The sequence below is a fragment of the Haliaeetus leucocephalus genome, unplaced genomic scaffold, assembly GCF_000737465.1.
Source record: "Haliaeetus leucocephalus isolate CR32 unplaced genomic scaffold, Haliaeetus_leucocephalus-4.0 Scaffold473, whole genome shotgun sequence".
Classification (NCBI taxonomy): Eukaryota; Metazoa; Chordata; class Aves; order Accipitriformes; family Accipitridae; genus Haliaeetus; species Haliaeetus leucocephalus.
In genome coordinates, this window is record NW_010972909.1 from 3,920,776 (window position 1) to 3,935,692 (window position 14,917).

The following is a 14,917-nucleotide window of genomic DNA, read 5'->3' on the forward strand; positions in this document are numbered from 1 at the left end:
ATTTTCAGAGCATGGCTTGTCTGAAAATCCTACTAATGTCCTACCATGAGATTTGATCAAGTGATCTAGCAGGGAAGAGGTTTCAGCAATTGGCTGAGCAGTGAGAAAATCACACCAAGTTCCTGATTTTTCTTCTATTCCTTTTTAATGAGAGATCTAACATTGTGGTTTGCCACAGTCGTGAGAAGAGGTGAGGCTTCGTAGGTGACTGTTGGAAAACATAGCCAGTCTTTATAACGTGTAAAGTCAGATCTTCTGTGGCTTTTCACAGGAGTAAATGCAAAGCTCTTCACAGGCTGCTGCTTCAGGCAACAGCCACCGTAGCACTACTACCTGAGGTTTGCCTTTCTTAACCCATTTTCAGTGTAATTTTACTGATGAAAACAGCAATGTATTAATGCATTGTAACTGATCTTGCTCTGTTACTTTGCGCTTAACTGTGGATTTAGCAATGAAATCACCCGAGTGCAGCAGAAGCTTGCATAAGCAGTTCAGCTGTGTGATGGGACTGAAGGCAAGATTTTTCTCCTTGGGTGACACTGTGGAGCTCTTTCTACTGCATGTTGTATCCACAGTTTTCCAGAGATCAGCAGGCTGCAGGGGGGTATTAGGTATAAATTCATGAACAGCAATTAGGCTGGAGTATCGAAGAGCAAAATTTTGCCTGTAAAGATGTTGCATGGTTTAAGAAATTAGTTTGGGAAAGGTTTATTGTATTAGGATGTTATGACTGTGACCATCCAGTTTGAAGTCTCAATTCAGTCTCGTACCAATTTCTTTTTGGTCAATACACACAATTCTAAAATCTTCTTTATATAGATGACAGACTTCCTCAGCCCACTCACATTACTTTCTCTGTCTACTCACTATTATTTGGCTTCTAGGCAGCCAGTCTCTTCGCATGAACTTTCAACAGGCCTTTCTGAGCCATGATCTCTCTGAAATAAGAGCTACCGCTGAGTAGTCCAGCCCCTGCAGAGAAGGACTGAACTTCATCCACCAGTTCCCTCCCTCACACATGGGGCAGCATCCGTTACTCGAGTTGTCACCCTCTCTTTCTGAAAGCCTGTTTCCAACTGTGTTTGGCTCTGCTAACCTTTCAGGTTGAAACTGTGGAGGCCAGGTCTCTACCTCTAGTGGTTTTTCACCTTTTTCAGAATTTTTCTTTTTCCCCAGCATGAAAGAAGCTGTTTGATGCAAACATGCAGGAGACACGGAATCAGCAGAGGGAAAGAGAGTCTGTTCAAGGAGTCTGGGGAGACTGGACTCACACAGGGTCTGTAACTGGTCATTGAGGTGGAGGGTTGTGAGAACGAGACTGGAAGCTGCTGAGAGACCAGGGTGGGGAATGCGAGTCATCTGGTGTGGGACCGAGTGGTTTAGTGCAAATCAAACACAGGGTTTGCAGAGGGGAGGACCTGGACTACCTGGCTGGGGAGACTTACACCGGGACCAGCTGTAGGAATGAGAGGTGAACACAACAGTGTAGGGACTTTATGGTGGGAGAGGAATAAAGGAGAGAAAGATCAAATAGAGAAATTGAGTCTGGAGTGGGCTGAGGATGCCCTGGGTAGGGAACAGAAGTGACTGAGGTGGGGACATACTGACTACAAAGGTGATGAGCTTGGAGGGAGGGAGAAGGAGATCTAGAAGAGAATTATTTGAAAAATATATGTCTACTTAAGAGCTTAATGCTTAAACATCCATTACAAACCACTTTATTCCACAGATTTCCAGATACAGACAAACCTCTAGTGTTAAAAGGAACTTTAACTGATTTATTTCTTTTCCAAATAAGGCTGTGCCTTGGGATTTTTTTCTTACTTCATTCCATTACTGCTGTTATTTTTCCCGCTATTATAATAATGTGGTCAGACAACTGAGTATTAATCTGAAGAAGCGTATTCTGCTTTGCTGCAATCTAAATCTTGCTAGTCGGATTTTGCAACCTACGTTTTGCAATTTCTTCTCAAAACTAAACCCTAAAGTAGGTTTTAAAATGGTGTTCAGCATGGGAAAACTTAATTTCAATTTATCCTTGACAGTCTACCCAGACGAGACTGGTGTCTGATTCTCCCCCTGCTAAATCTGCCTTTGAATTGTAGAATTTGCTTCTGCATTTTTGTGCTGTGGTCGGAGGGGAAAGACCACCCACCCGCTAAGCCGTTTCAGTAGCTCCTAAAGGTGATACGCTTCTGGTTCGGGTTTTCTGCCTGCCTGACCTGTCTGTCTGATTCTTTCTCTCTCTCTCCAAAACAAACTGGTGGAGCATAAAAGACTTGCTACACTTGCGAAGTTGAACACTTTCCAGAAATTAGGAGACAGAGCAATTGTGCTGAGTCAGTGCAAGGCAGGGTAAGGGAAATGCACATAGCATTAACTGTTCCAAGTTATGCAATGCTGGTCTTTTCCCGAGTTCCTTCCAGTAAGTCTTTCAAGTTGGTCTCGCTGCCTCCTTATGTGCATTTTAGAACAAAACCACTTTCGTTCCTGACTTTCAGAATTTTTGAGTTTTCAGCAGGTATCTCAACTGCTCTTGACTTATGTGCACTTTTCCAAAGGGAAACCACCTCACCCAGTTTAAAGTTGAAAACTAGATCTGCAATATATTAACATCAGGATTTGAATAGAGAGAGCTATAAATATATGCTGCAGACAGTATCAAAACTATCACAATTCCAAAATATCAGTGGGTCCCAGTTAAACTGATAGGTTTCCATTAGGAAATGAAGTGACCAAATGTAACTAAATGAACTTAAATATTGATAAGCAGATGAGAGTTTGTAAATAAACTGGGATTTAAAGTGCCTGTTGGAGAAACTTCCTTAAGGGGAGAAGCAGCAGAGTTCATGGGATTGCTCTCCTGATCCATGAGCTGCTTGAATGGGCACAGGTATACAGCCCTCTCCAAACTGGGAGCAGATCTCTTTACGTTTAAGCCAGCTATGACTTTGTCGAAGTATAATTGTAGTAAATGGCCGTGCTGCTAACACAGAGGAAAGAAACTCCTCACACGCTGCTTGGACAGACACAAACTCTGCCAAGAGCTGGGCCAGGACAGCGGCTTCCTTCCCAGTAGCCCATCCCAAACTGCTTATTGTCACTTCCCTGCCAGGGGTAAACACCTTTGGAAATCTCCAGTAAAACCACAGGCACAACTACATGGGGAAGTTTAAATAGGAGTTTTTTGCTAATCCTTGCCATTTGGAGAGAACGTGCTGCAAAGGATAAGATTTCTGTACCGCAGCCCGCATAGTGACCACAAGATAACCACATCATTGCAATGTGGCTAAGTGAAACAGAAAGGATGGCAGTCAGTTCTAGCTATTCAGATGCAAGAGGAGTTTCAGGAGAACTGGTCTTCAGCCATTAAACTTGCAGCCTACGGGACAGAAAAATTAACAATAAACTTGCCCTAAAACTAAATTGTATTATTTTAAAAGTCTTTGTGGTCTAAACTTAGCAGCTAAGTGGCTAACAAGTCTCCTCTAGTTGCTGTTAGAACGAGTACAGCAAAAGTCACTACTTGAAGTGCAGTAATGAGCCGACCACAGATACATGAGAATACTGTCTGAACATTATGATTAGAATCTGCTTATCTGAGGATGATCTGGATGTTTCTTGTGACTTGCAAATTCTCATCTGATTTTCTATTTGTAACATAAGCTTAGAGAGTAGACTATAATATGAGCACAGATTGATGTCATAACTCTCAAAATTCATTTTTAAAAAAGTAAAAAAAGCCCACATATTCTTCTTCGTTGAGCTCGCTGGTGCTCAGGAATAGGAGCACCATCTGTTTATCAGTCCCTAGGATGATAGTCTTATATTCAACTACTGCAGTTCTATTAAGCCTCTGCAATATGCAAATGCCCCAGATATGCACATCTAGATGCCACTTCCATGGCACTGTGCCATTGCAAGAGCTCAGAATCAGACCCAACATATTTTGTGCCTTAACGTACAAAGGGGATGAAAGATTACCACCCTATCATTAGTTTTGAAGTTAAGAATGCAAGACAATTTGCTGCTTTAGTGCATCCAGAGCTCCTCTGAAAACAGACTGAGGTATTTGGTGTTGTGGGTCAGATGTGGTTTGAAAGGATATAATGAAGTCTTTCTAGAAGCAGCACCATATATGTGTAAGCAACCTGTCCCTGACTCAGACTAATATTGACATCAGCCCTTTTGAAAATTTGACTAGAAATTGGAAATGTCATTTTTATCTTATGCTAGCAGATCAAAGTTAGCTTTCAGTGATCTGAAGATATGTTAACACTTACCAATTTCTTTTACATCTACTGCAGGTGAAAGCAGAACTGCAGTTCCTTGGTCTGAAGTGTTTCGGGATACAACTGCCTGCTTTTCCTCCATTCTGTTTTGGTGTTTTGATAAGGAAATTTTTGTCCGCTGCTATTAAGTCTGAAGTCAGATTGTGTTTCAAATAGGCAATAGATGGAGTCATCAATTTTCATGCCAGAAGGGACCCCGAGGTGATGTCATCCAACCAGTGGTTACATAGTTCACAGAACTGTAGGTTAAACACGTCAAGCACTGTAACTTGGGCTTTACTGCAGCATGTTGGTGTGGTTGTGCCCAACTCAACTGAAATTAAGTGCCTGATTTTAAGTTAAATGCCTCTTCCTTTACAGAGCAGTATGTTATATCCACGTTCAAAAGGAACCCCCTGGAGCAGGCCTTCCGAACACCCAACGCTCACTTGACATCCAACTACTTGATAAACCAGTACTGGATAACTGTCAGTCACAAGGCACCGGCCATACTCTACGACCTGTACATGAGGCTCACGGGGAGAAAGCCCAGGTAAGAAACCACACACCTTCAGCCTCCTGCATGCCTGCCACTGTTACGGAGAGCAGATCTCTAACAAGTTCTGAGAACTGGCTGCCTCAGGCTCAAGTCCCTGGTCTTCTTCCCATCTCCTTGTCTTGAGGAGATTACTCAAAAAGAAGAGGAATCGCATGGCCATAGCTAAGTGTAGCCTAGGGTTCCCACCCTTTCCAGTACCTGGGGGACAGCACATCCTTTAAACACAGCTTTGTTCACTTCAGGGGTTCCCAAGACAGAAGAGGACCAGTAGTTAAACTGTCGTCTGTATAGCAAGATTTCTACCATTGCAACTCTCTGACGTGATGGCCTCTATGTGTCAGTAGCTTGCATAAGGACTTGAGACTGGCAAGGTTTAGAACATTCCAGCTAATATTTTTTTCCCATAAATCAGATGCATAATTAGCAGTTGCCAGCACTGGCCCAGCACCCTGCTATCTAGGAAGCAGTTGTTTCTGAGTATGAATAAATTCTGAATTGTATTTACGAGAACGGTTTACCATTACAATTGGTATTTGAGCCTTGGCAGTGTCATGGCTAGGAGGAATACACGACATGCATGTCCTGTGTGGAAGCAATCCTGGTGTAACATAACTCAGCCAACGTCCTCCTTTACTCCCTGCCACCACAGAGGAGAATTTATTGTGCAACACCAGAACGGTATGCCAGCACTGTGTTGATGTCAGCTGCTCTGTGCTCCTCTGCTAGTTAGAAAGCTGGCTTCGGCTGTTTGCAGGGAAATCCCTGGCTGATGTATTGCTCTAATTTCTCTCTGACATTCTGCTACAGAGGAAAATTGGTCCATAAAAAGACTTTCAGTTACCCAGGAGGCAAGAATTACCCTAGAAATAGAGGTAAACTATGAGCAAGAATAGGCTGGAATCTCCAAACTCTGTTGAAACAGGCAGCAGTAAGATCTTGGCATTGCCATTACAATTGACATTTCTTTTCGTAATGTTGATTGGCATAAGTAGCCAATGGACATTGGCTGTAATACTGTACTTAAATTTCAAATAGACCTCAGCATGCACTCATGCTGAAAAAGATACCACCTTCTGAATTTTGAGATTTGTGACCTGAGCAAACACAGGCTCAGCAACGAACCTGTCAGTTCACCAAGTTGGGTTTGGGTTTGGTTTTTGGGGTTTTTTTTAATCTAATTCCCCTTTTCTTTTTACACACTACTTAAGCTCATCCAGGCATTACTGCAATGTGGTAGAAAGCATAGCAGCAGCTCATTCTTTCTTTTTTTCACAGCTACCTAAATACCAGACCTTTATGGTCTAAGGGCAGTAAACCACATCAAATAAAAAAAAAGTTGAATGTGTCACTAAACCTGCTTTAATGTTTCCCTTTAATTTTTCCCTCTGCTTCAAACAGAGCACCTAGGCTTAACTTTCTTCCCACTTGACATTCCCATCTATTGAAGTACAAGCCATCTTCCTGGCAGTTTCTTGAATTCTTTCCATGACCCTATGCCAGATTTGCAAGCAGAAAGGAGAAAGTTCTTTGCCAGGACCAAGACTCAGGCTTCAGTTCTCTACTGTATCCATACTCAACTCATCATAAGGTGATGGGTTATCACATGGAGTAGGTTATCTGGGAGCTGGTTACGGTTTTGCAAGTCTCCTGTTTATTCAGGACCAGCCTATGACCTTTCCTAATTTGAACTGCAGGGTAGTTCGGAGGAACTCAGTTGTAGTTCCTCCTGTAGTTATCACATGCAGTACCCCATCTACCAAAGGGTGGGTACAAGAGTCACCTCCTTCAGCTTTAGACTTTTATATGTTGCCTCTCCTGAGAAACTTACTTTAACTGTTAGCTCATTTCACATAAATTGCTTGATGTCTAGCAAAACTGCCCTAAATGGCTTACTGTTATTGCTGCACATCCATCCATGACTTAGAAACTAATGTGTTTTATATCATTAGTAGTCTCCTGAGGCAATCTGTCACACCTGAGAATCTGCTCGTGCAAGGCTTAGTACGAGAGCAAATAAAGAAATCATTGCTGTAAACAGTTTTCTAGAAGACAAGATGCATTTCTGAAGTGTAACTAATAAGGCTATCAGTGACAGCTACTACTTGCTTTATTCCTCTCAGTTCCTCCACAGTGGAGAATGAGATTTTCTGTAAGAAATCTTTGCCATAGCTTCTCAGAGGCTGCAGAAAAGCATGTTTCCACTCAGTTGATGTTTTTCAGTAGACCATTCCTTCATCCAAATTTAGTCAATATTTTGAATGTGGTCACAACATTTGAGCTCAGTCAGTTAACACGAAACGCAGTTTTCATACGTACCTCTTCAGATGCTTCATTTCTCTTTTTGACCCTTACTTTCAGCCACTCAGATATGTTGCTTTGGGTAGATCTACAGTCAGAGCTTATTCTGCCCACATTGACAGGAGGCCACGTGGATAGCCTATTTTCAAAACATAAGTAGGGACACACAGTTGATTCTCTTTTTTTTTTTTCTTTTTTTTTTTTTTTCTGACAGATTCCATTAGCCCTAAACACTTTAAAGATACTGATGGCTTTTGGGGAGCCAGTGTGAGGGGCAACTTCAGATCTTTGCAATCTAGCCATAGACTTTGTTTCCCAAGTTCTTACAAGGTATTAAAATATCCACAAAGCTTTGCCCCATAGTAGTTGCCTACACAGGCACAATTGGGAAGGTTAATCTGAAGTAATTTTAAAGTAGTTTAGATAACCTGCATTCAATCAATGCGCACATAATAATTCAGAATGAAGATTCCCTTAATGTGATGATGTGCTGTCCTAAAATGAAAGCCACTTTAATTCTGAGTAGGAGTGCCTATGTGAGGTTTTGGTGCTCTTTCAATTTGCTTTGGGTAAGCTGCACAGTCCTCCTCTGAATTGCTGTACTCATTGTGTCTTTTTCTGCTGTAGTTAATGCTTATCATCAGGGCAGTCACATCTGCACGGGGAGAGGCCAGCCTGGCACCATTCTTCCCCAGACTGCCGCCTTTTATTTGTCACGGCGACTGTGCTACCCTCCGGGCAGCTCAAAATTTCTCATGAAAACAGCTCTGTTTTCCACAGAAATCAGCCTTTTAATGCTTTCTCTTGCCTTTATCCAGTCTGAGAGAACGTGGCGTTCTCTCAAAATTGACCAAGCTCTGTACATCACACTTTAAACAACCAGAGGCCTTTTGTACTCATGACCATTGGGACAACTGAAAAATAACCCTGCAAGGTAGGACAGCATTATTGTCATCCCCTTTTATATAAAAAATTAATAACAAAAAAGGGCCAAGACACATAAGAGACCCGAACCTACGTTTCCAAAGTCCCTGTTAAGCAGCTGTGCCCCTGAAGGAGCTTTCATCTTTACCAGGGCACTCACGCTCCAGGAAGGTGTTCAAACAGTCCTGTCCCCCCGTCCCCCAAAAAAAAAAGCCTATGGACTCAGGTTATTTTCAAGGTCATCCACCAGGAGTGCATACTATCAGCCCCTTCCTGTATAAGGAAGGACACAAAAAACACTCCACACTGCCACTATATTATACAGGGAGAGGAATGGCCTTTAAGAAGAACAAATGGTTTTGAGAGAGAGAGATCTAAGAAGCCCAAAGACATGAAAAGCATGCCACCAAGCTGAGTGGTGTGGTTGATACTCTAGAGGGAAGGGATGCTGTCCAGAGGGAGGGACCTTGACAGGCTAGAAAGGTGGGCCAACGGGAACCTCATGAGGTTCCACAAGGCCAAGCGTAAGGTCCTGCACATGGGTCAGGGCAATTCCAAACATGGATACAGGCTGGGCGATGAGTGGATTGAAAGCAGCCCTGAGGAGAAGGACTTGGGGGTATTAGTGGCTGAAAAACTGGATACGAGCCAGCAATATGTGCTTCCAGCCCAGAAAGCCAACTGTATCTTGGACTGCATCAAAAGAAACGTGGCCAGCAGGTAAAGGGAGGGGATTCTGCCTCTCTACTCTGCTCTGGTGAGACCCCCACCTGGAGGACTGTGTTCAGTTTTGGGACCCCCAACGTAAAACAGACATGGACCTGCGCAAGCGGGTCCAGAGGAGGGCCATGAAGATGATCAGGGGCTGGAGCACCTCTCCTATGAGGACAGGCTGAGAGATTTGGGGTTGCTCAGCCTGGAGAAGGCTCCAGGGAGACCTTATAGCAGCCTTCTAGTACTAAAAGGGGGCCTACAGGAAAGATGGGGAGGCACTCCTCTTTATCAGGGAGTGTAGTAATAAAATGAGGGGTAATGATTTTAAACTGAAAGAAGGTAGATTTAGACATTAGGAGGAAATTCTTCATTGTGAGGGTGGTGAGGCACTGGAACAGGTTGTCCAGAGAAGCTGTGGCTGCCCCATCCCTGGAAGTGTTCAAGGCCAGGTTGGATGGGGCTTTGAGCAACCTGGTCTAGTGGAAGGTGTCCCTGCCCATGGCAGGGGGGTTGGAACTGGATGATCTTTAAGGTCCCTTCCAACCCACTCTGTGATCCTATGATTCTATCTGAAAACTGAAGTTGAGCAATTGACTTCAGAGCTTGTCTATGCTGCAGATGTAGTCACCTCTGTACTGGAGCTAACTCCAAAAACCAGTGCTTTGCTTCAGGAGCCCAGTCAGGCTTGAGAACAGAAGAGAATTTGTGTGGTAGAAAGACAAGTATCCACCTCGGGAGGCAAGCAATATACCTTTGTGATTTTGCAATCTGCTGTGCAGACTTCATACTAGTTCAGATGGGCTCTTTACCTCACACGTGGTACGTGATGTAGATACGGCCTCCAACCCTTGTTTAGTTCAGGCTGGTAAGTGAAGCATCAGTCCTGCCCTGAGAAATGCCTGTTTGCACCCATGTTCAAGCCAACAATAAAAGCTGGGTAGCTGTAGGCTCAAGACCTGAGCTGGAGCAGTTAGACTTGCTGAGCAAGTTCTCGGCCTGGTGAGCAGCAGTGCAGTGCTCATCAGGAGTTGCAATGCCTATTCATCTGGATTGATGAAAAAGCCTACAGAGCAAACTGACAGCCTTTACATACGATCAAACTTCCTGTCCACCTCTGACATTCCTCCTCTGTTTCAGAATGATGAAGATTATCAATCGACTGCACAAGTCTATGATGCTCCTGCAGTATTTCTCCACCCAGTCCTGGGATTGGTCTTCAGATAATATGAATATGTTAATGAGTCACCTTAACACAGAGGACAAAAAGGTAAGTATATCCTGAATATGGATTGCTAGTCATCTGCAATTCTGTTCATCTGCAGCAATTATTTTTGGTGTATTGTTGAGCTATCGAATGACATCCATATGACTGGAATTGACTTTAACCCGAAATAATTTATTTCCTCCTTGTTTTATTAAATAACTTATCAGGAACCTTCCATTTATGACAGGGGAATGTTTTCTCCTGAGGTGTGTTGCTCTTTCTTCTGAGGCAGGTCAATCACTGAAGGCTTTCCAGTTAACATTGCAATTGTGGTGGATGATCTAGATGGAAATTACTTGAAAGATTTTGACATTTTCATCCCCTTTGGTTTTAATGGGCACTGCACAGGGAAATTTAGGTAACACATAGTGTCTGACCCTGAACAATATGTAAAAAGTTCCTGTTTTATTCAAGTCCCCAAAGAGCAATTAATTTTCAGGATGTCTAGCTCTGTTGTAGTCTTTATAGGTTTGAAATACTACCCCTTAAGAATGGGATTGTAACTGAAAGACTGAAGGATACAAAGAGTAGATCTGTGATAAGCTTGAATGCACCTTTGGTCAGTATCTCCTTGCAAAGAGATACTTAGGCATTCACATCAAACTGGTCTTACTCGCATCATGAAGTTCTTGCACAGACTCCCAGTAGTAGAATCAAGAGTCTTCTTCCCTAGTCTGCAGACGGGTTGCGTGCAGCAAATTCTAACTTCTAAGGGCAGTGGCACTGCTGTGACCACAGCAGATGTAGAGGGAACCTAAATGCTATGATAGGAGCTAGTTCTTAGGCAGATAAACAAAAAATTACAACATCAAGGACACTAAGTCCTGCAAGCTAGACAGAGTTTCAGGCTTACCAAGCTGCTTATGAGAACTTTGTGAGATGCACCTCATCCAATGTTGCCACTGCTGCATTGTGAACAGTATTCAGGCTAGATAGTTTATGGGCTGCACACAGCTCTATATGTATCTGACAGACACACCAGGATCTGCACAGTAGCTAACCCCCTGTATTGGACAGAGTTAGCCAACCCCTCTCTGCTCGAGTTATTGCTGGTGTGATACCAAGGCCCTTGCACCAAAGCAAATGGCCTAGATTGGCATGGGGGTGAAAGGAAAATATTTTTCTGAGTATGTTCGCTTTTAAGACCCTGTAAATAAGAAATACCATTCACTTCAGTCATTCGTTTAGAAAAAAATGCTTTCTTTGCTCTAATAGGCAGACGACCCCTGAGAGCTTGCTAACAATTTTTCCAATATAAGCATTTGAAATTAACTGGGGTAATTACCTCTACAATGAGACTTTTTGATGCCAAACACCGGAGTAACCTATTTCTTGGACTTCTGTCAATCTGGCTGCTGAGAGAGAGAATACAGCACAACAGCAAGTAATACTGATGCAGAGGCACCTGTTGACTCAATGTCCAATTCATTTATTTACACATAATTCTAGTGACACATTAAAAACTTCATGGAGGTTTTCATATGAATCCATTTACCTGAGTGGAATGCCATTTTTCTTCCACGATTGTGTGTTTGCATGTACAAGTGTGTACAAATACATGTATTTATGCAAAAATTGCCACCTGAAAGACAAACTTATCTTTCTTTTCTGCCAGCTAGCACTAAATTTCTGCTTGCTTTGCCCAGATTCCCAGCTGGGTAAGATGTTAATTGACAGCTGTGAAATACAGTCTGTTAGTGCCCATGTCTTCTTGGAAACTTGGTGGCTTTAAGAACTTCAGACAGAGGGCCTTGTCAGGAATGGAGGTCAATGAAGAATTGATGCTTAAAGTGAACTTGTTTTGAACTCTGGCGTTTAACTTCTCCTCTTTGTCTTTAAATCCCAGTTATACAACTTTGATGTTCGTCAGCTGCACTGGTCAGAATACATTGAAAGCTACTGCCTAGGTGCTAAGAAGTACTTGCTAAATGAGGACATGGCTGGCATTCCAGCAGCAAAGCAGCACTTACGAAAGTAAGTCATACCCAGTGACAAGGACAAGAGCTCCTGGCTACCTCGGATGGCTTTTGAGGAAAATTATTCTAGTTACATTGCAGTAATAATTGTTGAATAATATGGAGATAAACATAGCATAGCTTATTTCTTAAGGCAGAGAGTTGTCAGTATTTCATTTTTCCAACCTGTAAGAAAAAGAGGACCTTTGACAACGCTAATGATCAGGGGCTAGATATTGTGCCTTCCCAGCAGATGACCAAGTAATGAAGTTACGATGCATAAGAGAAATACATGAATGCAGAAGATCTTGGTCATTCAGAATTACAATAGAAAAATAGGGGTCAGATTTAGACTTTGTGAAGCTCCTAGAAGTTTTTAGCTATTCGAAGACACTGCCTAAAAACTTCAAGCATTTGTATGATTTTAAATTTGATTTTAAAGTTGAAGTTTCTAATTCCTTTGAGGGAATGGGCAAAAATTCTCCAAAATCAGTGGAGAGTTTATGCATTCAATCCCTGATGACAGTTTAAAAGAAGCCGAATGAGCAATTTGAGATTGTCCTTCTATTCAGTTAAGGATTGTGCTCTTCCTGTCTTCTCCAGCCCTTTTACCAAGAAGTGCAGGCAAAAGGAGAAGGAGCAGCTCTCTTGGAGTAAAAGCCTGTTTTTTTCCTTTAAGAAAACCATTATAGTGCACTGTAAATGCTAGAAGCATAAAACAGCTTGTTGCCATAGCAAGGAATCCTAAACTAGTTCTTCATTCACAGGTCATTTTTAAAGGATTTATAAGAACCTCTGTAACAGGCCAGTAACTGCCTCATAGTCCAAACAGGCAGTGTGGTATAATGCAGTGATAAAGTTAACAAAACAAAACAAAACAAAAAAAAAAGGACTCTTACAAAAATTAAACCAGTCTTGGGGACATTAGGTAAGAAGCTTTCTTCCCTTGGTCAGACACTGGGAAAGTAAGAATTAGAGAACTGCAGAAACTTTTGCTTGATAGAAAGAGGACAAGATGATTAGCATCTCTAAAGACTCAATAATGCCATTTAAATATATGGTATAAACTACCCCCCCAAAAAAATTCCAGTGCTGCAGTACTGCCAAAGTAAAGGCCATTTATGATTATTGAGTAATTTCCTAACATTAAAGGCAGGGTTTCACGCAAACAGGAGAACTTTATTCATCAGCTCATGCAAATGTAGGTCTTCTAGCCTGCCACCAATCCTGCAAAGTAAAAAAAAAGCCAATATACCAAATCAAAGCAGAAAGTATTGGACCTGAACTATCATAAAGAAAAAACTCTCAGTATGACTTCTGTTGCGGTTTGAAATAAGAGCACACAGAACAAGAGAGACTTGCAATACAGTTGTTCCACCTATCCCACTAGCTATTCACTATATCCTCACTTCAGCACAGTCCTTGGCAAGATGGTAGGGACATCTTGGGCACAGTGTTTTCACTAAAACAGGAATGGCAAAAAGCCCAAGGGCCACTTGTAAACAGGATTTCTTACGAACTTACCTGCAGCAAATGCAGCAAGCTGGTAAGCTTTTTTGTTGTTTTTGTTTTCCTCTATAAGATGCCTCTTTCTCTTTCTCAGGCTGAGGAACATCCGATATGCATTCAACACCACCCTCCTAGTGATCATCTGGCGCATTTTCATTGCAAGGTCACAGATGGCTCGAAACATCTGGTACTTTGTGGTGAGCCTCTGCTACAAGTTCCTTTCCTACTTCAGGGCATCCAGCACCCTTAGGCACTGAAGCTGTCCATCAGCAACCAGCCTCTTCCAGAAGGACCTCCATCTCCTCTAATCAGCAACTATGGGCATCGGGGTCTGAAAGTAGCAGAAAAATCCACTCCCTCCAACAGCAGCCTGCATTTATTGTGCACTGTTACATGTTCACCTTTTTAATTTTAACTAATGCTTTAATACATGGTGGTCTTTCATCTGTAGGACCAGGCCAATTTTTAAAGCCATACCTGAAGCTTTAGGAACAGGTCAAGCTGGAACCGTTCATCTAGAGTCTGATGTGCAAGAGTAAGAATTAACCAAAGTCATTGTCTTCCCGTGTACTACCTAGGCTATCTTAATCCCACCTTCTTCCTCAAAAGAGGCAAATTTAAAGCATACAACCTTGGAAGAAAAGGATGCCATCAGAGGAGACCCAGCCAAGGAAATTAACCTGTAAGAGGTCTTCCTAAAGAGGCTATTCCTTCATTCTCATTCAGTGAAATGGTACCTTACTGAAAAACATGATGTCACATTTTCAGTTTTTCAAAACTTAGAGGGGGAAAAAAGATCAGTTACGCTAGGCCAGTGAACACACTGAACAGTTTTCAGATCTTGTCTTATATTGAGGACTGACACTTTCAAGCCATAACTGAAGACACGCATAGAATTCATGTACCTGTGTTAACTCTACTCACTCAGAAGCTGCTTTCTTATGGAGAGGTATTTTTTCTCTGTGTGGTTAAGGTTGCACTCTATTAAAAAGCCCTGTTCTTGCATTTATCACATTTGCCTGGAACATTTTTTTTGGCTTGAAAAATGCTGTATTTACTCTGAGAATGAAGAAAAAACTTCTTAAAAGATTGAAGAAGAATTCAGAAGCTCTTTATTATTTTTGAGAAATAGCTTTTTTTTCTCCCTTGGGTTTGTCTGCAGGAAACCTCTCTCCCTATAGCTCAAAAAAGGCCTGATGCTGTCCTTCATGCTTTCATTACAGCTAAATCACTTTGCAGTTGATCAACTCCACTAGCAATGAAAGTGTAAAGACATGTATGGAGGAAATCCCATCAGGCCAGTTCTGCTGCCACTCCTGGCAGTAGGAATTAAAAAGTCTGAAACTTGTTTTCATTGAGAATAGGAAAGGCTTCATTGACTTCTGCGTAAAAAAAGTCATGCACAGTGAAGGTAATGCATTTT

The 14,917-nt window shown here is 42.2% G+C and overlaps 1 protein-coding gene across 2 annotated transcripts in view; it reads left to right on the forward strand.

The window, feature by feature from the left end:
* The window catches only part of FAR2 (fatty acyl CoA reductase 2), a 78,768-nt gene extending 64,911 nt beyond the window's left edge, over window positions 1–13,857 (forward strand). The window contains exons 8-11 of one of the 2 annotated variants that reach the window (XM_010575322.1): window positions 4,658–4,824; window positions 9,904–10,033; window positions 11,877–12,004; window positions 13,589–13,857. In XM_010575322.1, the coding sequence (XP_010573624.1) occupies window positions 4,658–4,824; window positions 9,904–10,033; window positions 11,877–12,004; window positions 13,589–13,751 (588 nt within the window). In that variant the 3' untranslated portion in view covers window positions 13,752–13,857. Of the gene's footprint in view, window positions 1–4,652; window positions 4,825–9,903; window positions 10,034–11,876; window positions 12,005–13,588 lie in introns of both variants that reach the window. The other variant, XM_010575321.1, reaches the window with a different exon arrangement.
* The last annotated feature ends 1,060 nt before the right edge of the window (window positions 13,858–14,917 follow it).